The 26,500-nt window shown below is 33.6% G+C and overlaps 2 protein-coding genes across 2 annotated transcripts in view; both read left to right on the top strand.

Annotated features, from left to right (window-relative positions):
• Nucleotides 1-12,101, top strand: part of LOC111711918 (uncharacterized) — a 14,196-nt gene extending 2,095 nt beyond the window's left edge. The window contains exons 5-20 of the mRNA XM_023486400.1: nt 429-593; nt 1,936-2,193; nt 2,591-2,847; nt 3,125-3,253; nt 3,884-3,949; nt 4,019-4,085; nt 4,785-4,908; nt 5,369-5,460; nt 5,671-5,717; nt 6,165-6,272; nt 7,105-7,155; nt 7,757-7,825; nt 8,495-8,601; nt 10,044-10,102; nt 10,519-10,660; nt 11,915-12,101. Coding sequence (XP_023342168.1) covers nt 429-593; nt 1,936-2,193; nt 2,591-2,847; nt 3,125-3,253; nt 3,884-3,949; nt 4,019-4,085; nt 4,785-4,908; nt 5,369-5,460; nt 5,671-5,717; nt 6,165-6,272; nt 7,105-7,155; nt 7,757-7,825; nt 8,495-8,601; nt 10,044-10,102; nt 10,519-10,651 — 1,732 coding nt within the window. The 3' untranslated portion in view covers nt 10,652-10,660; nt 11,915-12,101. The remainder of the gene's footprint in view (nt 1-428; nt 594-1,935; nt 2,194-2,590; nt 2,848-3,124; nt 3,254-3,883; nt 3,950-4,018; nt 4,086-4,784; nt 4,909-5,368; nt 5,461-5,670; nt 5,718-6,164; nt 6,273-7,104; nt 7,156-7,756; nt 7,826-8,494; nt 8,602-10,043; nt 10,103-10,518; nt 10,661-11,914) is intronic.
• A 6,276-nt stretch (nt 12,102-18,377) lies between these two features.
• LOC111711908 (protein catecholamines up) lies at nt 18,378-19,935 on the top strand. Its single transcript, XM_023486393.1, has one exon. The coding sequence runs from the start codon at nt 18,434-18,436 to the stop codon at nt 19,913-19,915; it is 1,482 nt and encodes a 493-aa protein (XP_023342161.1). The 5' UTR covers nt 18,378-18,433; the 3' UTR covers nt 19,916-19,935.
• The last annotated feature ends 6,565 nt before the right edge of the window (nt 19,936-26,500 follow it).

The following is a 26,500-nucleotide window of genomic DNA, read 5'->3' as shown; positions in this document are numbered from 1 at the left end:
CCCCCCCCCCTCAATTTTAATTTTAATTAACTGATTTCCATGGATTGAAAAGCTAATATAATCTATATTTGGCTAAATATTAAACTAAAAAACAGTTTTGTGAAACAATTTTAGTTTGTTTTCATCCGCTATCCACGTTGGAGTCTCTGACAGATTCCATTTCCTTAAGTTCCTTAATTACCACTAGAGTTAATATTTAATGTAATAAATTAAAAGCAAAAATATTCAACATATACTTTTAAACTTTAGAAAATGTCTTACATTTTGGGAGGATTTGTTAATCCTCGAACATATTCAAAACTTTGAACAGCACCCTAGCTTCTCTTTATCCGTAGCTCTGGTCCAAATTTAAGTCTTAAAAAATCCACTGAGATACCTTCTTGTGAAAAAACAGCTTTTTTTATCAATGACTTAATTATTTTTTGCAGAAGTCCATTTTCTCATGATGATCCTGTTCCAAACAGTCCGGAATTTAATTCCGGCTCCCGCCGTAACATGGAGTCTAGAAATGCAAGATCTGATTCAAGGAATAATAAAAAAGATGGGAGAATTCCTTTGGACACAATGGACTCGTCAGATCCTTCCCATCCAAGGTAAGGACTAAGGACATTTTTACCTGTAAGAAAACTAAAATGGTTGGTTTGTTCACTGTTCAGTAAGAAAACTAAAAAGGCTGGTTTGTTCACTGTTCAGCAAGAAAAAAGATGTAATTTTCGTTTTTAAACTGAAATTCTCAAAGATTCCCCTTCTTTTGCATAATTCCTGTCACAGAGTTCTCCGTCCCAGCTTGGTGTCCTTGGAGTGTAGGAGATAAAGAAACTTTTGAAAAAGTGCAAAAAAGGGCGGTTTCAATGGTTTCCGGACTCACTGGCTCATCGTACAGTGAAAAACTAATAGAACTCAATTTACAATACCTTGAAAATCGAAGACTCCGCTATGATTTAATTGAAACCTATAAAATTATTCATGGTGTTAACAATGTTAATAAATGTACTTGGTTTTCAATGTTAGCAGATACATCCAATAGAATTACCAGAATGTCAGAAAATCCTCTTTCACTTAGTGCCAAATTTTGTCGAACTGATATTCGTTAACATTTTTTTAGCCAAAGAGTTGTTTCTCCATGGAATGATTTACCCTGTGATATAAAAACTGCACCAACGTTAAATACTTTTAAATCCAGATGTGATAAATATGTAAAAAAAATTCTAATTTAGTTTATTTTGTTGGGACAAAAAGAGCCAAATAAAGATTACTTTAAAAGAAAACAGAAAGACCAAATAAGAAGCAATCTGAAATTTTCTTATATACTCCGCCAGGAGTCCTGAAAATAATCCTAACATACACATAAACATAAAGCCATAGTTAAAACATTTTTAATTTTAAGGTCATTAGAAGTTGTTAGAGGTCATTAGAGATCATTAGAGGTCATTAGAAGGTCAACACTGGATTTGTTGCTGTTATTGTTGTTGATATGCACAAAGCCATGGTTAAATCATTTTTTGTCGAGGTCATTAATGGTCATTAGAGGTTATTGGAGATCATTAGTGTCCAGTTTAATTTTATCCCTTTAGAGCAGAATTGGTCAGAATTTCGGTGAATTAAAATGAATTGAGACGAATTGAGATGAATTGAGGTGAATTGAGGTGAATTGAGGGGAATTGCGGTGGACTGAGGTGGACTGAGGTGGACTGAGGTGAATTGAGGTGAATTGAGCCATGAAGCTGGATTGAGCTGAAATGAGCTGACTAAGTGAATTTAGACAAATGAAGCTGCATTAATCTGAATTGAGCTTGAATTGAGAGAAATGTATCTGAATTTAGCTTGCATTGAGCTGAACTGAGCCGAATTGAGCTTTAATTTAGCTACATTAGCTGAATTGAGCTGGTATTGAGCTTGGATTTGAGCTTGTAATGAATCAAATTTTTGTTGTAGAATTATTGAGTGTGGATTGCGAGATGATGGAACTATTTGTGAATGTCGAACTGGAGATTTGGAAAGATCAACCTCCAATTTACAATCTACAGTTAGTCGCATTACCTCTATTAAACCTTCTCTACAGTCAACCTCCAGTCAACCGTCTTCTGTGCAGTCAACCTCCATTAAAAGTTCAGTTCCCCTGCAGTCTACCTCCAATATCAGGACTGCTCAACAGGGAGGTTCCAATCTTCGCTCAAGTCCCACAAACTGCAGGTTTGGTTTCAATTTACAATACTTTTAAAACTTTTTAATCGTGTAGAATTTGTAGCTCCAACTCTCTAGAGGGGTGAAATAATTTAAAATGTTTCAAAAAAGATTTATACATTCAATTTGTCCATTTTGTTCTCAAATAAAAGATAACTTTTACATTTTAATTTCTTGTCTTGTCCAGATTTAAATCAGTCTTATCAGGGTTTAGAAATGCTCAACAAATTTTTACGGGTCCACATTTTTTTTGCCACTAAGGTAATGAAAATAAATAAGTGCTGCTACAGTTCTCCGGATTTTGAGAACTTGTCAATTTTTAAAAATGAATTTTTAGCATATTGTTAAAAGTTTAAAGTTGCTTTTTTCTTAAAATTTACATTTTTTCTTAAAATAGAATTTTTAGGAAGATACTTCGCAAGATTTTGCAAGCGTTTGAAAGTGCCTATGAATCTACAGACGACTCTAATTCTGGTGATGAGGAGCCTGTTGAAGTGGACGATGATGCGATTATGCAGGATGAGGAGGAGAACTATGGAGGTTCCGAAGATGAAAATGAAACTGATGAAGAAGAAAGTGAGTCTGACGAAGATACAGCTGAAGAAACTGAAAATGAAATGTATGATGATAGTGATGATGATGCAGATAACCTTGACAACTCAGGTGATCAATTTTTTAACTAGAATTAATCAAGATTAATAAGCATTTTGACCAACAGATTGAATAAAGTTAGTAGTTGTTAGTTTTTTTGGGTCAATGAATTAATTTTTTTGGCGGGGAGGGGGAGGTGGTTATGAGTCCTTTCTTTTGTTTCTTAAAGTACATTATTGCGAGTTAAGAAGTTAGGACACACAATTTTACCAAGATAAAACATCTATCGTTCTTTTCTTTCAACTATTAATGAGATTCAGATTAGATTAATGAGAATTACAATTTTTAGAACTGGAAGAAAATATAGCTCCGCGTCGACGCTCCAGGTACATGTCCTATCCAACTGATAATAGCTCGAGTAGAAGCATTAGCAATCCTACACATAGATGTACAGCATCCTGTCCTATTGGTTGCAGAGGTAGAACTTATACTTTGGGTTCCGAGGGGGGGGGGGGGTGGCTCAAATTTGGTCGTGTCCTGTGATTTTTAAAAGCCTGAGTAAACCGTATTTAAAAAAACTTCATTACAAGTTTTGACAGAAGACTCGCGGAAAAAGTAAAACAAATAATTTGTTTAATAAGAGGTTAAAACCCGGAGTTTGGGTAAGAATTGAAATTCTGACCCCTATACGTGATTTAACATTATTTGATTTTGATTCGATTAGTGGTGGTGGTGGGGGGGGGGTAAGATTTAAGTTTTAATAGATCATTAGAGAAAGTATTTTTGGTGGTCGTAGACCATTAGAAGTTGTTAGTTTAGGTGGTCAAAGACCAATAGAGATTTTGTTTTAGATGTCCACAGACGATTACAGAAGGTTTTTTTTAAGAGAACGGTATTATAAATACTAAAAGACCATCATACATTTTCTTCTTAGGTGGTTATAGACCACAAGAGATTGTGGAGGTCATAGACCATTAGAAGTTGCTAGTTTGGGTGGTAAAAGACCATTAGATTTAGTGATTTTAATTTTAGATGGATAGACGATTAAAGAATCTTTTTTTAAGAGACTTGTATCGCGCTTAAAGAACATCACATCTTTTTATTTTAGGCGGTCATAGACCATTAGAGATTGTTATATTCGAGGGGTTGGGTATGGACCATCGTGTTAAACCAGGTAACTTATATTTTCGGTATCATAAAAGAACCCCCCCCCCCCCTTCTTTTGAAATATTTTTTTTTTCAGCTGGTAGAAAGAAGATTACCCCTGATAACCCCCTAATCTTAGGGTTATCGTACTGCAAAGGACTCAGGTATGTACAATTCTTATTTACAAAAATACCTTAAAGAAGGCTTTGTGCCAATTTTACAGTGACAAATTAGGATCACTCAGAAACAAGTTTTGTTGTAAACAGGAAGAAGAAAGTTTTCAGTTTTTAGTAGGAATGGAAAACAAAGCTAAGTCTGAAGTTCTGAATGAAATCAAAATTTGTATGTCAAATAAGGTTCCTGATTTATTTCCCGAGCTTTTGTCAAGTTTGTTCTTTTCACTTCAGAGGTAAATAAAAGTCACATTGCGTTGAAAAAAAAACAAAAAAAATCAGGATATCCCCGATTGACAAAGTTACCCTTTAAACTTATCAATAATATTGAAAAATATCCACATTTCTAGCTTGAGTCTGAGTCATTTTTAAAGGAACCGCAATTCAAGATAATTAATTATCAAAAAGAAAATAATGTATATATCATAATTTGTTAATCAAACAAAAGGTACTAATGTGAATCGGACATGGTATTTTATAAAAGTATAGTTTCTCAAAAAGTACTTATACAGTCCCTTAAGATAATTAATACTCTACTTATGTTCTGAAGGACTTGAATATTTTAAAAGACCATGAAACGCATAATTGACATTTTGAGTTTAAACTAAAGCCTTAATTATGTTTAAATTGATGTGGTATTTTGTTCCTCGAAACTCAACTTTGTATACGTAATTTCTGTTTCTTTTTAAGGCGTGTAGGAAGCAAAGGAAACAAGAAAACTTTATTGAAGACGACAATTCATCCCAGCAGCTCTTCGACCGAACATTTTCCTGTCATGCCACAAAGAGTTCATATTCTATACGATACTCCAGAGGTACAGTGTGAACCAACAAACTCTGTAATACAATGTTTTTTCTTAAAAATGTCTCTTGGGAACCCGTGGTAAAGTAATTTTCCAATCGCTTCCCTCTAAGTAAAGTAAAATTCCCATAACTTCCCTGTAAGTAAAGTAAAATTTCCATAACTTCCCTGTAAGTAAAGTAAATACTTGTTAACCCTAGGTAAAGGAAAATTCCCATAACTTCCCTGTAAGTAAAGTAGTTGTAAATACTTGTTAAGAGGTTAGGATTCTATATAGATGTTGCTCTATGAGAATACCTGGAATCCGTAGGATCGATCCTGTAATAGAACATTTTTCAGGTGCAAGCTCTATGAGAACACATGGAATATGCAGGATCCTCGATCCTTTAATAGAAAATCTCTTTAGGTTCCCCGAGATATTGCTCAAGACCTGGAATCCGCAGGATAGATCCTTTAATAGAATATTTCTGTAGGTTCCCCTAGATGTTGCTCTAGAGCACACCTGGAATCCGCAGGATCGATCCTTTAATATGCGGATCAAGGAGGGTGATCCCTTTACAGTCAGGTAAAGCTAGATAAAAAGAGCTTCGAGGGATTAAAAACACAAATTTGAAATTATAGGGTACTGAATTGGAATTTAGTCTAGTAACACATTAAGTATTTTTTTGCCAGAGATGAGAATGGGAATAGGATTGAAAATAAAAGCTGAAAAGTTCTGGATTCATCAACTTCTTGAAAACTACCATGGCAGCTCATTAAAAACTCTTGTTTTTAGAAGACAACCTGTCGCTCAGTCCACAGACAGTGCGCGAACTATAAAAGGTAACATTATTGTCGTTAGATCTGAATCCCTACTAAAATAAATTTGAGGGGGGGGGGAAGTTCTTTTATTTGTTACAATTAAACCCTAAATAAGCCATACATCTAAAGAATTTATTTATGTCGTATTCTTCACTTTTTGATAATGGAATGTTGCAGATTTTTAGTTTTTTTAATTAAATTGAGCTTTTTAAAAATGTTCCCGGATATTCATGGCTATTCATTTATTTTCGCAAATACTGAGATTTACGTAAAATAGTATAAAACCCATTGAGAAATTGTCAAGACGACATTTGATAAATTCTTTCGATGTATGGCTCATTTAGGGTTTAACTGAATAATAATTTTCTCAATTTTTGTGTTATGATTCTTATTTTACATAGATTTTGAATATGTAAAATTATTTTTGTCTTTTTAATTACATTTTTAGAGACACCTTGTATACTTAAGGATATAGTAGTGGATTACATATATTCCGTGTTACCTGGCCCCTTAAACAGCGAGGCACCCATGCTTGTATTGGGGTGTGTACAGCAAACCAAACTCTTCATAGTATAGGTAAAGGATGTATTTTTTATTGTTTAAAAAAATAGTTTGAGTCAACATGTACAGATGTTAGTCTCTGAAGTATACAGGGTTACCCGAGGGGATAAAGGCCAACCGCAATTTCTCGTCCGAGCCACCTCGAAATCCTCGTTCTTTCAATATTATTTTTTTTAAGTGTCTAATCCTCACAGATAAAACTATTTTTTTAAGAATCAGGCCACGTTTTGTAATTTTGTAAATCGAAAAAAAAGTTTCAATTGAATCAAAGATTTCAATGTTCACCTTTTTTACGCGCATTTTCAGATATGCCTGGTGTAAATGCCGCATATAATTCCAAGTTTATAGAATTTCTATCTTTTTTGTTAACTATGGTCAAAACCATAGATTTTTTTCCGGGTGGTATACCGAATATTTTGCTATTTATTTTATATCACGAAGGTTAGCCATTAAGGAGGTAGAAGAGATTTAGGTTTTACCTTAATAAAGTTTTACATCATATAAAGTTTTACTTCAGTCCATCCATATTTCATGCCCTAACGTGGCCAGATTTTTAAAAAATAGTTTAATCTTCAAGAATTGGAAACTTTTTAACACAATAATCTAAGGACGAGAATTCCGAGGTGGCTCGGACGAGAAAATGATGAGAATGTGGCTCGGACGAGAAATTGTTGTGGCTTACCCACAAGGCTNTTACGGTTGTTGAGAATCAGACATTTAAGGAAACAGACAGATAAATTCCCCACAGTCGTCTCTAAAGGTTCATCCTTTAAAAAAAAAAACAAAAAAAACATATTCATTGAGAAGTATACTTGACACCAGATTCAAAATAATGTTTTTAATTTAGGATACAACAGTCAGATTGGATTATCAACACAGTCCTGGGGCTGGGATTTAGGAATACAAACCATTTTTTTTTGTCAAGATTGCGCAATTGGAATTTTAGTGCCACGCGTTTTTTCTAAATTTTTTCAGAGTAAATTTTTCATCTTTTTCCTATATTTTTACGACGTTTTGACATGATCTGAGCTGAGATCTTTTGTATTGTTGATCCCAGCTCAGATCATTGTCAAACCACCGTATTCAAGATCAATTGATTTTTATCTATTGTTGTTCTGCAGATTAATTTGATCATTAAAATATTCCGCATGGTATTCGTAACCAGTCAGGGTTTGTAGGGAGCTTTGATCATGAGATGAAGGAAGCTTTGATCACGGAATAAAGGGATATTTGATCACTTAATAAAGGGATATTTGATCACGGAATAAAGGGAGCTTTGATCATGAGATGAAGGAAGCTTTGATCATGGAATAAAGGGATATTTGATCACGGAATAAAGGGAGCTTTGATCATGGAATAAAGGGATATTTGATCATGGAATAAAGGGAGCTTTGATCACGGAATGTGTATATGTATGTAAAGAAGGATATATGAAGGGATCTTCTCCAAATAAAATTTTATTTTTAAAAGAATACTATTCTAATATTTGGTTTGATAAGGGAGGTTAAAAGCTTATCATAATGCTTCTAAAATCTCTGGAGTAGATTATCCAGCATCTCCACCCCCAGGTTCAGATAAGAGATTTTTTATTTTATATGTTTGAATCAAACAAAAATATCAAAATAGTTTTTTTGTTTTTATTCTTGTCTTTTTGTCTTTTTTTATCTAATATTTTATTTTTTTCTGTTCTCCTTAACCTTTCTCTTTTTTCTGCTTAATAAAAAATCCTAAGCTTTCCTGTTCTTACTTTCTATCCTTGACTATCCTATCCTTTCTGACCTTGACTATCATATTCTTTCTAACCTTGACTATTCTAACTTCGACTATCCTATCCTTTCTAACCTTGACTATCATATTCTTTCTAACCTTGACTATTCTAACTTCGACTATCCTATCCTTTCTAACCTTGACTATCATATTCTTTTTAACCTCGACTAGCCTAACTTTGACTATCCTTTCCTTTCTATACTTGACTGTCTTGTCCTTACTTACATTGACTATCCTAACTTCGTCTATTCTATCCTTTCTAACATTGACTTTCCCAAATTCGAATATCCTATCCTTTCTTTCCTTGACTATCTTGTCTTTATACCCTTAACTATCCTTTCCAACTATCATCGACTATCCTATCCTATTTTTAGCTTACTTATCCTTGATTCAATTTGATCCTTAATTTTCTTGACTTACAAATATTTATCTTTTCCGTTTTTACCTTCCTTAACTTATCCCTGTTCCAGATTTCAAGGTGAGAACCAAGTTCTTCCTGGTTCTAGATTGTGATGCTGGAACCCTGGGATTCATTTCAGCTGGTAGATGGTTGGGAATAGCTCATTCAGGACTCCAGGTAAATGGTTGGGAGTAGCTCATTCAGGACTCCAGGTAAATGGTTAGTAGTAGCACATTCAGGGCTCAAGGTAGATGATTAGGAGTAGCACATTCAGGGCTTAAGGTAAATGGTTGGGATTAGCACATTCAGGGCTCAAGGTAATTGGTTAGTAGTAGCACATTCTGGGCTCAAGGTAGATGAATAAGAGTAGCACATACAGGGCTCAAGGTAAATGGTTGGGATTAGCACATTCAGGGCTTAAGGTAGATTGTTAGTAGTAGCACATTCAGGGCTCAAGGTAAATGGTTGGGAGAAGCACATTCAGGGCTCAAGGTAGATGGCTAGTAGTAGCACATTCAGGGCTCAAGGTAGATGGTTGGGAGTAGCACATTCAGGGCTCCAGGTAAATGGTTGGGAGTAGCACATTCAGGGCTCAAGGTAGATGGTTAGGAGTAGCACATTCAGGGCTCAAGGTAAATGGTTAGGAGTAGCACATTCAGGGCTCAAGGTAGATGGTTAGTAGTAGCACATTCAGGGCTCAAGGTAGATGGTTGGGAGTAGCACATTCAGGGCTCAAGTTAGATGGTTGGGAGTATATTCAGGACTCCAGGTAGATGGTTGGGAGTAGCATATTCAGGTCTTAAGGTAGATGGTTGGGAGTATATTCAGGACTCCATGTAGATGGTTGGGAGTAGCATATTCAGGGCTCGAGGTAGATGGTTGGGAGTATATTCAGGGCTCCAGGTATATGGTTGGGAGTAAATTCAGGACTCCAGGTAGATAGTTAGGAGTATATTCAGGGCTCGAGGTAGATGGTTGGGAGTATATTCAGGGCTAAAGGTAGATGGTTGGGAGTATATTCAGGACTCCAGGTAGATTGTTGGGAGTAGCACATTCAGGACTCCTGGTAGAGGTTTGGGAATATATTCAGGACTCCAGGTAGATGGTTAGGAGTTGCACATTCTGGACTCTAGGTAGATGGTTGGGAGTATATTCAGGACTCCAGGTAGATGGTTAGGAGTAGCACATTCAGGGCTCAAGGTAGATGGTTCGGAGTATATTCATGACTCCATGTAGATGGTTGGGAGTATATTCATGACTACAGGTAGATGGTTGGGAGTATATTCAGGACTCCAGGTAGATAGTTGGGAGTATATTCATGACTTCAGGTAGATGGTTGAGAGTATATCTACAGGTAGATAGTTAGTATATTCATGAATGCAGGTAGATGGTTGGGAGTGTATTTAGGACTTCAGGTAGATGATTCGGAGATTGGGAGTAGCTCCTCTAGGACTCCAGGTAGAAGATTGGGAGTATATTCAGGACTCCATGTGAATGATTGGGAGTGTATTCTGGACCTCAGGTGGATAGTTGGGAGAAGATTATTCAACCAACATTTTTTTAAACTCGTATTTTTTCAAATAAAATTAAAATATAAATAAACATTGTTTTTATTCTAGGGTCAAGTGCTCTACCCGTCTGTTAGTTGTGTGTGGGGACAATGTGAAGTTACACTCAGGTAAATAAAAGTATTTAAATTGTCAATTGAATGATCTTCATAAAGAACGGACTCATAGTTATTTTGATAATTTCTTAATGATTATTTGTTTCTGTATTTAATCTGAAATGGCGCGCAAAATTTCAAATTTATCGCCTTCATATACGCGACTCTGATTGGTTGAATTTTATACACTTTTCAGGATACAAGTTCAAGATTAGGTTAGTCTCGATATTAAGAAAAAGATAGGATCAAGCATTAATCTCAATATCCACCATGTTGAAGTTTTAAGTTGATTAACAAATTTATCAGATTTACGCCTAGTAAATCAAAATCCAATAAATCCGGATCCTAAGCATTGCATCTGCAAGTATTAAGATACTCCTAATTATGTTTTAAAAAATGTGAAAAGATGATAGCGAACAGTTTTTTATCAGATATCACGGGAGTCTTGTTGGAAGGGCCTGCAGTTTATCTGAACTCTGTCGAGCAGAGATCAGAAAACGCTGCCTGGATTTCTCAACTTTGCCAGTCCCACGTGGGGTTAAGAAATATCTGAAGCATCAGTAAAAAATACAGGTAACAAAATTGCTTACTGAGATTAATTGCCAAACTGATTTTTTTTGTCAAAAAAAGGTTGTGTGCAACATTTAAACCTAAATCCAGGGGGAATTTAGGGATCGAGTTTTCCGGGGGGTTCACCGACATAGGGTCTAATGATTTAGGGTCAAACGAAAAACGGTCAAAAACGCGACAAAGATGACAAAGGGTCAAAACGGAAAAAATATTTTTTTGTATTTCAGGGTTAGGTTAGGTTAAGAGATTTTTGGGCCAAGCGCTGCGGCTAGGACAGGCCAAGGTGCGAGCGCTGCGGCTACTAGTTCTAATGAACATAAAAATAGTTAGAATAAAATTTTGCCCGTTGTTTTTTTGATCCTATGTCGTTTTACCCTTTGTCGCGTTTTTGACCGTTTGTCATTTGACCCTAGGTCGCTTTACCACATGTCGTTTTATCCAAGGTAATTTGACCCTACGTCGGTGAATTTTCAGGGAAAGTGTACAATTTAGTGCACGAAGCGCGACAATGTTTTTAATTATTAAATTTTAAATGTTTCCCACAAGAAGTTAATATGGGGGAACATTAGATGGAATTAAAACTGGTGTTGTCAGAATTTTCTAATTCTCCAGGGGGAACATGGAGAAATTAACGTATGAAAATTGTTATGTAAATTGTTGTACATTGTAAAAAAAAATCTCAATCATTTTCATCCTCGTTAAAGGGGCTGTACGCATAGTTTTAATTTACCATCCTTACAAAGCAATGTCAGATATACAACAGAACCTTAAAAAGCTTTACTTTCTCATTTCTTGTTGACAAGAAAGATTGGAATAATTCGCAGAAACACTTACTTTTTAAGTGAAAAAAAACGACTTTATCTTCCACAATTTTAATCAAGTTTCAGTGTTGTTAATTGCGATTGTTGCATGGAGGGCCATTCAAACATAGGCGTACAGTCCCTTTAATGGTGATTTTATTAAAAGGTTGGATTGCTTGAATGTCATGCAAATCTGTCCCTTTAGTAAAACTAAATTCAACATATATGAAGCATAAAGTCTGACCGCGTCAACCTTGTTGCACCGACTAGTCCTGTCCATAGAGCTAGGTACAGTACAAACTGGGGCCGGAAAAGGTTGACCCGGATCGGAAATTTAGATGTACTACGGATGCCCGTGATGTATATCCCGTATTTTAGTCATCTTCATAATTTGGACAATACCCTTTCCTAGATTAACTATTTAAATACTAATAATAATTTTATTTCTGTATTATAGGAGTTCGTAGAAGGAAAATTCCAGAACTGACTTTGCACTGTTTTTAATCCTTTATTCTTGTATAAATTTAAAATTAATTTTATATCAAATTATTCTTAATTGTAAGAATTAAGAGACCATCATCTATCTTGAATAGATTTTAATTGTATATATAATATATTTTTAATAATAAAAAATATTTGTGTTCTAAACGACCTTTTAAAATTGGATTTATGGCCTCAAAAAATTTTTTTTTATAATTTTAGCAAAAAGTCGCGCATTTGTTAGGTTTTCCAAACCAAACCTCGATAATTTAATTTCTCAAACTCGAGGGATACCGGGATTGTACGCAAACAAACCATTACGTAGCTTTTCACCTTGTACGTACTTGCAAATTTAAATAACCTTAAACAATTATTCAGATTCACAATGGTACCCATTCTGACAATTACTTATTTTTCTTTGTTGCAACAATTCTCTAGTCGCTTTAATATAGAGAAACCAGGCTTTAATTAAGATACGTTTTCAGCTGAAAACTGTATTTCCTATGGCATATTTGATCACGTAAAGGTTTTAGAGTTACCTTTGTGAATCGGTCATGTCACTCTGTGAATGTAGGGTCCTTTAAAATAACTTCTCGTACCCTGCTCCATCCTTGTGGTCACTTTCGATCCCAATCTGACCTTAAACATGCATATAAATCTAATTTCTACGTTTTGTTTGCAAATCCGTTTGAATTGAAGAAGTTTGAAGATTGTTAAATTATATACAAGGAGCTTTAGTATTATACCGATACACTTGGTATTAATCTTTAAGTAGGTGGATCTAACAATTGACAGGAAGGCGTGGTTTCCGGTAGGTTCCCAGAGAGGGCCACGCCCACCTGCTCCATCCGGGATATTCCACACACTTTAAAGGAGGGGATATATTGTATAGAAACGGTGGATAATAATACACCAATAATAGGGGTTTTTATGGGAATATAACTTTTCATGTAAAAATAGTTGTTGAAATACTTTGTTCAGAAGAAGTATTTGTATGTAAAGAAGATTCGACTGGATTGGCAATAGCTTTGTTCGGGATTAGACTGGATTGGCAATAGCTTTGTTCGGGATTAGACTGCTAATAAAAGGTTCATCATAAATCGTGAAGTTTCACAAATATTGAAATTATTTATTTAGGTTTAATGTCAAGATCTCAAGTGTAAAACAAACAGACCAAGGGGTTTTTCACTATTTTTAATGTATGTACTTAATACTTTTTAAGCTAGGCTTTTGTCATACATCAATTGAATTTTTTTATCGTTTAAAAAAAATTTTGAGAGCGTGAAAAAATTTGAATTGAATCCAAATAGTCAATAAAGCTGAAAGATTCTCGAATTCTATTTATATCCCCCCGGCCTCCCCTTGATTGGGGTACCCCTTCTGAGTTTTTACCCTATAATAAAGATAAAGATATTCATCTCCAAGTATAATATTTATATTTTCTATTCATATATAATCTCTACCAATATATCAATCTATTCATCTATTCATATCTCTTCATTCAATCATTACATTTAGAGACATTAATTTCATACCACGTGTCCTACTTAAAGGGGGAAAATGCAATAATTAATTTCCTGAAATTGTAACTGAAATACATCTAGTTCTCCACAGTTGTTAAATTATTCACTAAGTGAAACCATATTAAAGTTGATGTTGATGTAATTGAATTTTTCAAAACAGTCTGGGAAACACCTTGTCATATCTAATCCTGTATGCCGAGTCCATTAGCGCCTGATCCAATCAGGGTACAGTCATGTGTTTGTTGTCTATCATGAACCAATAGAAATAGTATTGCGGTAACATCTATCTTTCTATCCAGCTCATTAACCAATCAGAGTTATGAATCCTTGAATCAGCGCTATAACAGTTAATGGAAATATTATACTTCTACTGAAACTAAAGTGAGCTCAAGTCTGTAACCCGGAGGGGAACTTAATTCCCTTTCCCCCCCCCTCCCTTCCTTACTTAGTCCAGAAAAGAAGAAGGCATAGTTCCCAATATAAAGGTAAAAGACGGCATAGTTCCCAATATAAAGGGAAAAGAAGGCATAGTTCCCAATATAAATGTAAAAGACGGCATAGTTCCCAATATAAAAAGAAAAGAAGGCATAGTTCCCAATATAAAGGGAAAAGAAGGCATTGTTCCCAATATAAAGGGAAAAGAAGTCATTGTTCCCAATATAAAGGGAAAAGAAGTCATAGTCTAAGACTTCTCACGTGGATTTAACGGTTCTGTCAATATCCCAGAAAGCTGTGACTTTCGATCACAATTTGACCCATTAAACATATTTTTTAGCCTTTTTTCTTAAATACTTTTTTGTTGGCATATGCATTTTGAATAAAAATGTATAAAAAACAAATCCGTAAAGTAAATGATTATTGAATTAAAGACCAAAACACGTTTGATTTCAAATAGAAGAAACCGGATGCTGCTCACTCTGGTTAGTCCGGTGTGTTCTGTTTATACTTAAAACCATGAATTCAAATAGTCTCAGTTTGAAATATCAAAGGTTTACACCATCAGGTTGCAAAAATATAGGAATGAGAAAATTTGAGTGTGTGGCAAAAACTCAATTGCTTTACATTTACTCAATTTACTTGTCGCGATTTACCGACATCTGATTGGACGCATTTGCCGCTAGTAATATTCCTGAACTCTGATTGGCTAAATATTGATAATTATAGCGGCACTTGCAGTAAAGTTTGATCATGTAATCTAAATCTGTATTTTTTCAAAGTTTGATTGAGATTATTTTACACCGTTTTTAATAAAATTAAAAAAAGAAAAATAAGTTGAGGAAAATGATAAAAAGTGGAGATGATTGAGGAAGGAAAACACAGAAAGAAAAGGTCAAATTATTGCGATAATAATGAAAGAATTTTGTGACTAGGCCGGTCACATCAGTATGAGTACTATGTAATTCATTCCATTAAGATATAGCCGCCAATTTTCTCTTGTTTGTGGATTTTTTTAAAGATAGATAGATAGCTAAAGACACATGGAAACCTAATAAAAAAGTAATTTTATAAAAATATAAGTTTGTTCAACTATTATCATCGTTACATCCAGACCGGGCGTTCTATTTGGTCCGGGTGAGTGTTACATGTGAAATGCATGATAAAAATTGATAGGAGGGGGAAGGGGAGGGGTCAAAAAATCGTATATTAGGAAATTACCGATGGTTATGTACAAATTTGATAGAACGGAAACAAAAATTGTAACAATTTCAATAACAATGATAATGCTTTGGGTCCGTCAAAGTAAACAATTTTTGGACCCCCCCCCCCGTTCTATCAGTTTTGTACATAACCAGCGGTATTTTCCTAATATACGATTTTTTTACCTCCCCCCTTCCCCCTTCTATCAATTTTGTACATGGATTTCACATGTAACACTCACCCGGACCAAATATAACGCCCTGGCCTTATTTAACGTGACACATGGTCCTGTTCGAATTCAAATTTACTACTGCCCAGAGTGACGCACCTCAAAACCTTTAGTAAAAGTAAATTCAACCTAAAGTCTGACCGCGTCAACCTTTTTGAACCGGCTAGTCCTATTGAGTGTCTGTTTTATTTACCCAATGTCCGGACGATAAAATACAAACTGGGACTGGAAAGGTTGACCCGGCTCGGAAATTCAAATTTACTACGGCTGCCCGTGTAGAAAGAAGAAAGGAATGTTTATATAATAGATTGGAAGAAACAAGAAAGGTCAAAGAGAAAGGTTGGAACAAACAAGAAAGGTGAAAGAATAAGGTTGGAAGAAACAAGAAAGGTTAAAGAAGAAGGTTGGAAGAGACAAGAAAGGTTAAAGAATATGGTTGGAAGAATCAGGAAAGGTTAAAGAGAAAGGTTGGTATAAACAAGAAAGGTTAAAGAGAAATGTGTAAGGCTAAATGAAAGATTTTAAGGAAAGTAGAAGTGGTTTCAGTGGATATGGTTGGGAGAAGCAAAGGGAGGTTGAAGATGATTGTTGGGAGAAGAAAGGGAGGTTGAAGAAGATTGTTAGGATAAGAAAGGGAGGTTGAAGAAGATTGTTAGGAGAAGAAAGGGAGGTTGAAGAAGATTGTTAGGAGAAGAAAGGGAGGTTGAAGAAGATTGTTAGGAGAAGAAAGGGAGGTTGAAGAAGATTGTTGGGAGAAGAAAGGGAGGTTGACGAAGATTGTTAGGAGAAGAAAGGGAGGTTGAAGAGATTGTTGGGAGAAAAAGTAAAGTTAGAAAGGAAGGTTGAAAGAAACTAGGAAGAATGGAAGAAGTATACTGAAAACAAACTAGACATTAGACAGAAAGTAAAATTCATGTGACATTAATGGTACGACTTTGTGACCTAGTACCTTCTTTAGTTTACATTTGACGCACAGTAAAAGAATAGCAGATTTTTTCGTATATATTGTAAATTCAAATCATTTTTATTTCTTCAATAGTTCTTCAACTAAACGAGTTATGATTGAAAACATTTTAGTTTTCAAACTTTAGTTCGACGTGAGTAAAATAGGTAACAAGAAAAGATGAGGAAGACAGCTGAGAATTGAGAATTGTACAAAGTTTTCAATTGAAATTTTTCTGTCATATTTTTTCTAGTTTCAAGTTCAATTTTAAAGGGAGTGACCGGCTATGTAAGGTAGTTGAACTGAGTATACAGTGTTGTGGAAAGCTTCTTTCGGATTCATTTTAGACATATTAAACTTTTTAAAGATCTGTAGATCCTGAATTTGAGAGCAAATTCGATGTTCAAAACTCCTACTTTGGGGTGGATACGTTTTCAGAATTAGTTTTTTTTTAAATTATTAAATAACGACGACATAAAATATAAAAAAAGTTCTACAATAAACTACAGACGTCATGTATAGGAACATGTTGAGAAACTATAAATTAATCTTATTATCGAAAATAAGTAATCTTGTTCAATTATTAGTTTCTATTTTCTCATTATTCTGGTTTCTTATTATTCACAAAGATTTTCGCAGATTTTCTAGAATTATTATTGAAAAGACGACATTTGAAGAATTTGAAGAAATCTGCGAATGATTTCAAAGAAAAGTAGAAATTCAATATAATAATAAAAACGAAATAGACGATTTTAGCATTGATTTATCGACAAATTTCTTTTGAGATTTCTAACCATCCTATTAGATTACTGTATAATTTTTACTTTATTTTTCGTTGTCTTTATTTAATAATTAAAAACAAACTAATTCTGAAAACGTATCCACCCCCAAAGTAGGAGTTTTGAACGTCGAATTTGGGCTCAAACTCGGGATTTACAGTTCTTTAAAAAGTGTCATATATCTCAAATGAATCCGAAAGAAGTTTTCCCCAACACTGCATACTCAGTTTAACTACCTTACATAGCCGGTCACTCTCTTTAAGATATTGTGAATTATCTAGCTAATTGGTTAAATCATCCTAATTAGAAGAATACAGATAAATCCAGTCCCAAGAATTTGCCTAATTAGGATTTACGCAATCTGTGCGCATGAACCTTGGATTAAGGCAGTATTTTCAAAATCAGGCAGTCGAGTTCTGTCTGCGTAGAAGAAATAAGGCATTTTTACAAATAATTATTTCTTAAATAAACTTCTCTCGTGCAAAAAAATTTACATCATTGATGTTTTTACAAAAAAGTAATTGTATTTTGCAAAAAGTCTGAACCCAAATCCAGAATCGATCTGAGTTCTAAACTAATTAATAAGCTGAAGCTAGATCATGACTTTATTCTCAACATTAAAGTTGTCACATTAGATATAAAGATCAAACATTTCAAGATTAGTGCCATTTGACACAAAAGTTTAGACTTCTGAATTTTCTTTAAAAAATTTGAACTCTAGTAAATGAATTCAATCTCTTCATTACTATAAGTTAAAGAAATCGTGGTTCTCTTGAGACTCTTATTAAATGAAATGGGGATGATAATGTCATTTTTCTAGGGTTTTCAGGTCATTTCTATATGTTTTTCTATGGTAACTATGTTTGTAGAGAAACCAACTATTTAGTTTTCAAAGTTTTAGACATGTGATATCTAACTTAAACTTAATCACCAAAAGCTTTTCAAGAGTATCGTTGTAAATCGGACATTACCATCTTTGCATAGACCTGGTCCCTTTTCCCGTTCAGTCCCTTTCATTAGGGGTTTAACGACTTAACAAAAATTCGATATGTTTGTAATGATCAAAGTTTGCTTTTATAATATCATAAAAAGTTTTATTCTTAATCAAGAAATTAGGTCAAAATGAAAATCAAAAACCGAAAACAATTAGCCATATTATTTTACATTATTTTAGCTGTTAGAGTAAAAATTTAGCAAATCCGGAAAATTCAAACTTAAAACAAACAATTTAAAAAAAAAATTTCACCATAATTCATAAATTCACCATAACTGCTAACCGTTCAAAAGTGCAGCTATAGTGAATGTTTTTTTTTCTCATGACTAAAAATAATTATTTGAAAATGAATGCTAGGATCGAAAGTTCAGCCCGGTTTGAAGATCCAAGATGGATGTCTTACACTGGGGGAACCTTCTTCTTCTTATAATTTCAGTTCTAGTTGAGAGCAGTCCTCTACTACAGTCTAGTACGGAACAAACCAAAACAAAAAATCATATTGATGATGATGCATTTTTTGCGGATTTTCTTGAGGAGGAGATTTCGGACATTTTCGAAAAGCCCGATCCTGAACATCTCAGGCATGCAGTCAACTCGTTCAAAAGTGATGTTAGTGATGCCTGGCTAGCAATGTTTCCAGATGAAGGAGATCATGATCACGATCATCATCATCATCACCATCATCACAACCAACATGATGAGCATCTGGAAAACAATCCTCAATTACAAGATAAGCATGATCACGATATGCAAAATCATGAACGTCATAACCATGATGATCATCAGCATAAACCCCATAACGGCTATGCTCATCATATTGGTCATAACCACGGCGGAACAGGAACTCCTTTGGCAGAGATCAGCAGCTCCATCTGGCTGGCTGGAATAGGATCAATACTAGTGATCAGTCTTGTAGGAGTAGTATCAGTAGTCTTCATACCTTTACTCCAAGGACACCGTGGAGAGTATGTTTTAAACTGTCTGATATCTATAGCAGTTGGAACATTAGTAGGAGATTCTTTTATTCATTTAGTTCCACATGCTTTCCAGCTCACACATGATTATTCTACAACATGGAAAGGATTTGTGGCAACTATTGTCATTATTGGATTCTTTTTACTTGACCAGCTGTTAAGTTTAAAAGGAATGTCTCATGGACATAGCCATGGGTTTCGGCCTTCAGATTCGTCCTTCCACCGTCACTCAATCTCAACATCTGCATCACCGCCACCGAAGTATAGTAAAGAAGATAGTGGAATAGAAGAATATTCTTCTCTGTCTACGCTCTCCTATACAGATACTATGCAAGAATTCCATGAGGGACATGATCATGATCATGAGCATGATGCTAGTCTGGACAGTGATCATGATCATGAGCATTCGCACCTACACAAGGCCTCTAATATGTCAAACACAAGCCTCATGGTTATTATTGGAGATGCTGCACACAATCTTGCAGATGGTATTGCTATCGGAGCAGCATTTTCTATGGGATATGCTACTGGAGTATCTACCAGCATAGCTGTTCTTTGCCACGAGCTTCCGCATGAGATTGGTGATTTCGCCATTCTTATTCAGAACGGACTGGATACAAAAACAGCTCTGTTCTTCAACATTGTATCTTCAATATTTGGTTTGGCAGGTCTGTGTATCGGTCTGCTGCTAGGATCAGCTGGGGAGTTTTCTACCTGGATGCTAGCAGGGATAGTTGGTGTATTCCTTTATGTTGCTCTAGTATCCATGCTACCCTCATTACACTGCTCTTCATTCCTTGCTCTGTTTATAAATATCTCAGGGATGGTGGCTGGAGCCTGTCTTCTCCTGGTTATTGGTCTTTATGAAGAAGATCTTGTATCTTTATTTAATAATTGAATAAATCATTATTTAAAATATTTAGCTTCATTTTTATAAATTAAAAAAAAGTTTTCAGTTTACTAAATACAATTTTCTTTGACAATTTTTCCTTAAAGACGCAACAGATAGAAGTAAAATTAGTAGCGATCGATATTGAATTCAATTCGACGTCAACCAAAACCCATTTTCATTTTTCGAGAACACTCCCTTTAAGAATGAAGAATAAATAATGGAGGATGAATTACCATAGTTGAGGATGGAGGATGAATACGAATGGAGGATTGTTGATTGAGGATGAATAACGAATATGGAGTATGGAGGTTGGCAAAGGAGTTTCCATTTATAATATGTCCTGAACAGATACTCTGCACTTGACATTCCCCCCCTTTACGCCCCACTCCCTCATCGAACTGCCTCCCCCCCTTCCTTACATACCTCCCATGTCCCATTTACAGATTTTCTAACTAATTATTTCAACGTATCATGAAAACAAATAAAAAAATACAAATACAAAAAAAAATTGGAATAGGAAGACGACATTAAAGAAATCATGTATATTTAACGTTGTTAAAAAACAAATAGTTTTAAAATTGCTTAAATTTAACTCATTACTTGCAATGGATCTGTGGCTCACGCTCATTGAAATATTAAAAATCCTGACTTGAGTCTAACAATCGTCTCATCTCTTATTCTATTTTTTATCAATTAGGACAATTATGATGCTTTCACATGTAATTTGTGATGCTTTGTGTAACCTAACATAACCCAAGCTGCGGAAATCTTATTATTATTATTATTATTATTATTAATGAACACCGATCTTCCACTTAAATACTAAAAAGCTTTTATAAATAATTTCAATGATTTCTAAATAAAAGTCTAGCAGTTTTACCTTAAAACCAGGTATAGCTTCCACCTTAAAATCAAGTATTTTCACCTTTAAATCAAGTTACAATTACTTTAAATATCTATAATATCAAGTAAGTTCCATCTTAACCCTATCACAATTGGGGGGGGGGGGGGTGTTCCCCCCCCCTGTTGTTTCTTCTGAATAACAAATATTTGCTTACATTAGAACGCTAAAACTTCCTCCTTTTTCTAGTTGTAGTTGTCAACAAATTTAGCTAAACAAATTTTTTTCAGCTTTAGCTATAAAATTCTTTACCCTATCGGGTAGAGAATAGTCAAAAGGCCTTAAAAACTGGCTATAATAACCTTTGTTATAAGTTAATATTTTTCACAAGTAAAAACAACTATTTTTGAAAATGTTTTCAACATACTTTTTGAACTTATTAAAAATCCTCTCTTACACACTAACCGGCAAAGTTGAGGTCTATTTTTTTTAATTAGCAGGCCTTGAAAAGTTAGACTATGTACATGTATCCCACTCCCCTATCTCAACTGTAAGGGGGGGGGGAAAACCCCCCCCCCCCCCATCTATATTAGACAAAAATAGCCCAATATGGTTAAAATCATGTAATCTTAATCTCAATTTATTTCTATACACAATCAAGTATTCCATCGAATTGAATTTAAGAGTTTTTAGTTTATGTAATCCACGAAACTTACATGGTGTCCCAATAAACATGGGAATTCAGTGACGAATTCGATATCGTCTTTTAAAATAATTCTTTGATTTAGTATAGTGATACCTGGTGAAAAATCTGTAATCTGTAAGAGTTTCGTCTGCTATGTTCACGTTTATGTTTTGACTGCATACGGCTGTACGGAGACATTATAGACACATCTTTACAGTCTTTTACCCTTTTCATTAAATAAACTCTAGCAGACATATTAATATTATGGCTTTTGAAATTAGGTATTACAATGCTAATTCATAACAAAGACGATATCGAATTCGTCACTGAATTCCCATGTTTTTTGGGACACCCTGTATAAAAATCTTACCCTTTATCCTTGCGAATATTAAACTGTGCAATTTTTGGTTTAGCAAAATTGTCATGTTTTGAGCAAATACATAAATATAAATAAAACGCATCCTCTTTACATTCCTATTTGTACTGTGTGTTTAGTACTTTGTATAATCCGGTTTTGATAGGTTTGTAAACATAAGGGTATTGTTGTGGAACTGGTTTATTCAGTAATACGCTTAGCGGAGTGTGCTGTTAACTACTCTCACCACTAATCCGCTAATCCGCTAATCCGCTAATACAGTGAATCAGTGGGAACTCTAAAATCTTTAACAATTCAATCGATGTAGAAAAATTTTAATAAATGAATCATTTACGTAATTTAAAATTAAATTTGAACCATCTAATAAAGTCACCGGAAGTTTTTGGATAAAAGCCTGTAAAATAAGGTAATTTTGTTTTACATAAATCTTTTTCATAACATTTATTTTTATGGAGAGAAAAAAAATATATATTTAATTTGCATTTATTTTTGAGAAATATCTATAGTAAATGCCGTACTCTTAAAAGTTCGTCACATAAACTGTATCAGTCCAGGGTTCAACTAGTCCATGATCCAATTCGAACTTGAAACGATCTTCAAGGCTACAATCCCGGGAAATATCAACGCCACAACCTGGGCGTGATCTCGTTAGCTATCAGTGTCAATACGGACACTAGCAATCAATTGATCAATGTCTCAAACAGGACACGATCTACATGGCTACAATACTGTGAACTATCAATTAGATCAATACCTATACTCAAGGTATGATCTTTACGCTAAAACTTACAAATTCCCAAAGATTAATTATATCCTTAGATACATATAGATAGATATATAGATAGATAGATAGATAGATAAATAGATAGATAGATAGATAGATATAGTATAAACATCTGATATTATGATGAATAGATAGATCAAATTATACACGTCAGTAGATAAAAGGAATAAGTGTGTAAGCAGATGAATGTGGGGGGGGGAGGGGCGGGGAGGGCGATATGGAGGATTCGGATTTTTAGTATTAAATCTTTTTCACGTATCCATCTTTATCTATCTAATAAAACTCAATTTGCTCAATGTTAAATGTTAGCTTATACCTGGCCAAACGGTTGGACCAAATTGACTAACATTTTTTATGGAGCCCTGGGGTAACGTAGGCTAAAAAATACGTTTTTTTTGTTAAAATATCATGTTTTAGATTGTTTATTTTTCCAAATTGGAAATTTTTTTCTTTAAAATTTGAGGGTCCACGCCGGGCACTTTAAATAATATTTTCGCAATTTCTCCGTAATTCTTATGGTAATACTACTAATTCATATAAAAATATTTAAAGAAATAAAAATTAAGTATTTTTTGCATCACAAGAAAATACTTTTTGAATAGATATTTAGATGGATGAATAGATAGATAAAATACATATATATATAAATCTATATACTGTGAATAGATAGATAGATAGATAGATAGATAGATAGATAGAGATGAATAGATATGTTGTCAACAAAATACATTTTCTCTTTAGTTCACTTTATGAATGGGTTGATAAATAGATAGATAGATAGATAGATAGATAGATAGATATAGTATAAACATCTGATATTATGATGAATAGATAGATCAAATTATACACGTCAGTAGATAAAAGGAATAAGTGTGTAAGCAGATGAATGTGGGGGGGGGAGGGGCGGGGAGGGCGATATGGAGGATTCGGATTTTTAGTATTAAATCTTTTTCACGTATCCATCTTTATCTATCTAATAAAACTCAATTTGCTCAATGTTAAATGTTAGCTTATACCTGGCCAAACGGTTGGACCAAATTGACTAACATTTTTTATGGAGCCCTGGGGTAACGTAGGCTAAAAAATACGTTTTTTTTGTTAAAATATCATGTTTTAGATTGTTTATTTTTCCAAATTGGAAATTTTTTTCTTTAAAATTTGAGGGTCCACGCCGGGCACTTTAAATAATATTTTCGCAATTTCTCCGTAATTCTTATGGTAATACTACTAATTCATATAAAAATATTTAAAGAAATAAAAATTAAGTATTTTTTGCATCACAAGAAAATACTTTTTGAATAGATATTTAGATGGATGAATAGATAGATAAAATACATATATATATAAATCTATATACTGTGAATAGATAGATATAAAGATAGATAGATAGATAGATAGATAGATAGATATCTATCCCTCCCACCCCTCTTTCTTCTCCCTTACCCCCTTATCTTCTTCTCCTTTCCCATGTTTCAATCTATTTCTGCAATCTCCGTTATTTGTCGCTTTGTATTTTATTTTATTTTCCAAAAAAATTATTAATTTTTGTATTTACTGTTGACAATTTATTGAATTTTTGAAATCTTAAAAATGTTTATTGGTTATGTAAATTAGGGAGGGTTGGCTGGCTGCTCTCTGGGTTTTGAAGTAATTGCTCCCATGGTTTTAGAGTGCTCCCAGGATTTTGAAGTTGCTCCCAAGGTGCGGAAAGGAATTCAGTCTTTGCCACAAACTCTGCTTTTCTAAACCCAATATCTTTGGATTCCAATGTCGTAGACCTTAGATATTTCAAATTATGAATTCTGTTATATCAAATAATTTAAGTTTAAAATATCAAAGATTTACGACATTGGGTTCCAAAGATATAAGGATTATATTCAGAGTTTTTAACAAAGACTCAATTCCTTTATCCGAATTTTGTGAAAAATTCTATGAAAACCGAAAATGGAAGAAAGGGTCCTGTTTTACCTTTTTTAGCCTAATTGTCTACATTTGAGTGACTGTTTTATATTTTGAAAAAAGGACCAAAAAAGGGCCAAACACTAGAAATAATTTTGAGTTTTTACCTGCAGCAGCAATATACACTGTTTTTGAACATATTTTTATTACAGAATTGTTGATGCAGAAATGGAAAAATATAATCCTTCTAGTAGAAGGCTTAGATCCTAGTATTATGATTTAGAATTAGAATAGAAGAAACCATATGCATTTACCCGTAGGTAGTCCAGGTGGCAAAGTAAAGATTTATTGATAAGAAAATTACACTGCCATCAAGGAAAAGATATCTGTTCCATTGTAGCAAAGTTTTCAAGTTGTTTTGTTCCTTTGAAAGTTTAACCTGATTTATTGCGTATTTAGTGTTTTTTTAAATTTTATTTCTAATTTCTGTTTTGTAAAGTTAAGTTTGTAGATATATATAGTAAAGGATTAGATCCACGAAGATAAATTGTTTCCGAACAATTAGTTTACATATATTATTCTTACAATTTCACACCCATGAGGACATTTTAAATCTTAAATTATTCAAGATAAATTTTCAAGCCAAATCCCCAAAGAGAATAAAATATATATTAGAGTGGAATTTACTAGAAAAAAGTGTAAAACGGCCATTTTGTTGTACTGTTTCCATACTGCAGGTGTACTTTACATATTTGTGCTATATAACCTTTTGGGCCCTGGAACATCATTTTATAGAAAATCTAAAATATTAAATATTAAAAGAAAACCAAATTTTGAAATAGGCTGGTTTCATAATAGACCAATGATCATTTCACATAGACTCTATGCCTTTCACTTTACAAACGATGATTTTTCGTTATAACTAAAAATGAAATGATGTTTTTTATTCACCTAATTCATTTTATAAAGTTTATTTAACAGCTTTAAAAATTTCGAAATTGAAATGGATACTGGATAGTCTAGGGAACATACTATATTAATGTACTTTACTGCATATAATTTGTGAACATTTACATGATTTGTACACTTTGAACTCCCTTTCAGGCTGATAGGAAATGACAAAATGCATACCGAGAGATTGTCTCAATTCCACTCTAATATATATTCTATTCTCTATGGAAATCCCAATTAAAAAAAGTCGAATTCCCGATTCACAAGAGAATCCTTCACATAATCTTTTTCAGTAAACTCACAGTTGAAAATTATCAATTTTTGGAGAGACAACAAGAATATCTTTATCATACGAAGGAAGGTTTAAAGAGTACAGTTGTGAATCAAATATGAAACTTACATCGCCAGTTTGCATGTGTTTCGTTTTATTAGACAAAATGTTTGTCCACAGTTTGTTTAAAGTTTGTATAAAGTTTGTTTAAAGTTTGTCTAAAGTTTGTTCAAAGTTTGTCCACAGTTTGTATAAAATTTGTATAAAGTTTGTTTAAAGTTTGTCTAAAGTTTGTTCAAAGTTTGTTCAAAGTTTGTCCACAGTTTGTTTAAAATTTGTTTAAAGTTTCTATAAAGTTTGTCCACAGTTTGTTTAAAGTTTATTTAAAGTTTGTATAAAGTTTGTCCGCAGTTTGCTTAAAGTTTGTTTAAAATTTATATAAAATTTGTCCACAGTTTTTTAAAATTTGTTTAAAGTTTGTATAAAGTTTGTTTAAAGTTTGTTTAAATTTTGTATAAAGTTTGTCTAAAAGTTTCAGTTTGTCGCAATTTTGTTCAAAGTTTGTCCACAGTTTGTTTAAAGTTTGTCTAAAGTTTGTATAAAGTTTGTTTCAAGTTTATTTCAAGTTTGTTTCAAGTTTGTTTAAAGTTTGTATAAAGTTTGTCCACAGTTTGTTTTAAGTTTGTTTAAAGTTTATTTAAAATTTGTCCACAGTTTTTTAAATTTTTTTTTAAGTTTGTAGAAAGTTTGTTTAAAGTTTGTCTAAAGTTTGTTCAAAGTTTGT

Source organism: Eurytemora carolleeae, unplaced genomic scaffold (genome assembly GCF_000591075.1).
Source record: "Eurytemora carolleeae unplaced genomic scaffold, Eaff_2.0 scaffold593, whole genome shotgun sequence".
Classification (NCBI taxonomy): domain Eukaryota; kingdom Metazoa; phylum Arthropoda; class Copepoda; order Calanoida; family Temoridae; genus Eurytemora; species Eurytemora carolleeae.
The sequence above is the reverse complement of the archived record's forward strand: the minus strand, read 5'-3'. Positions and strand labels throughout refer to the sequence as shown.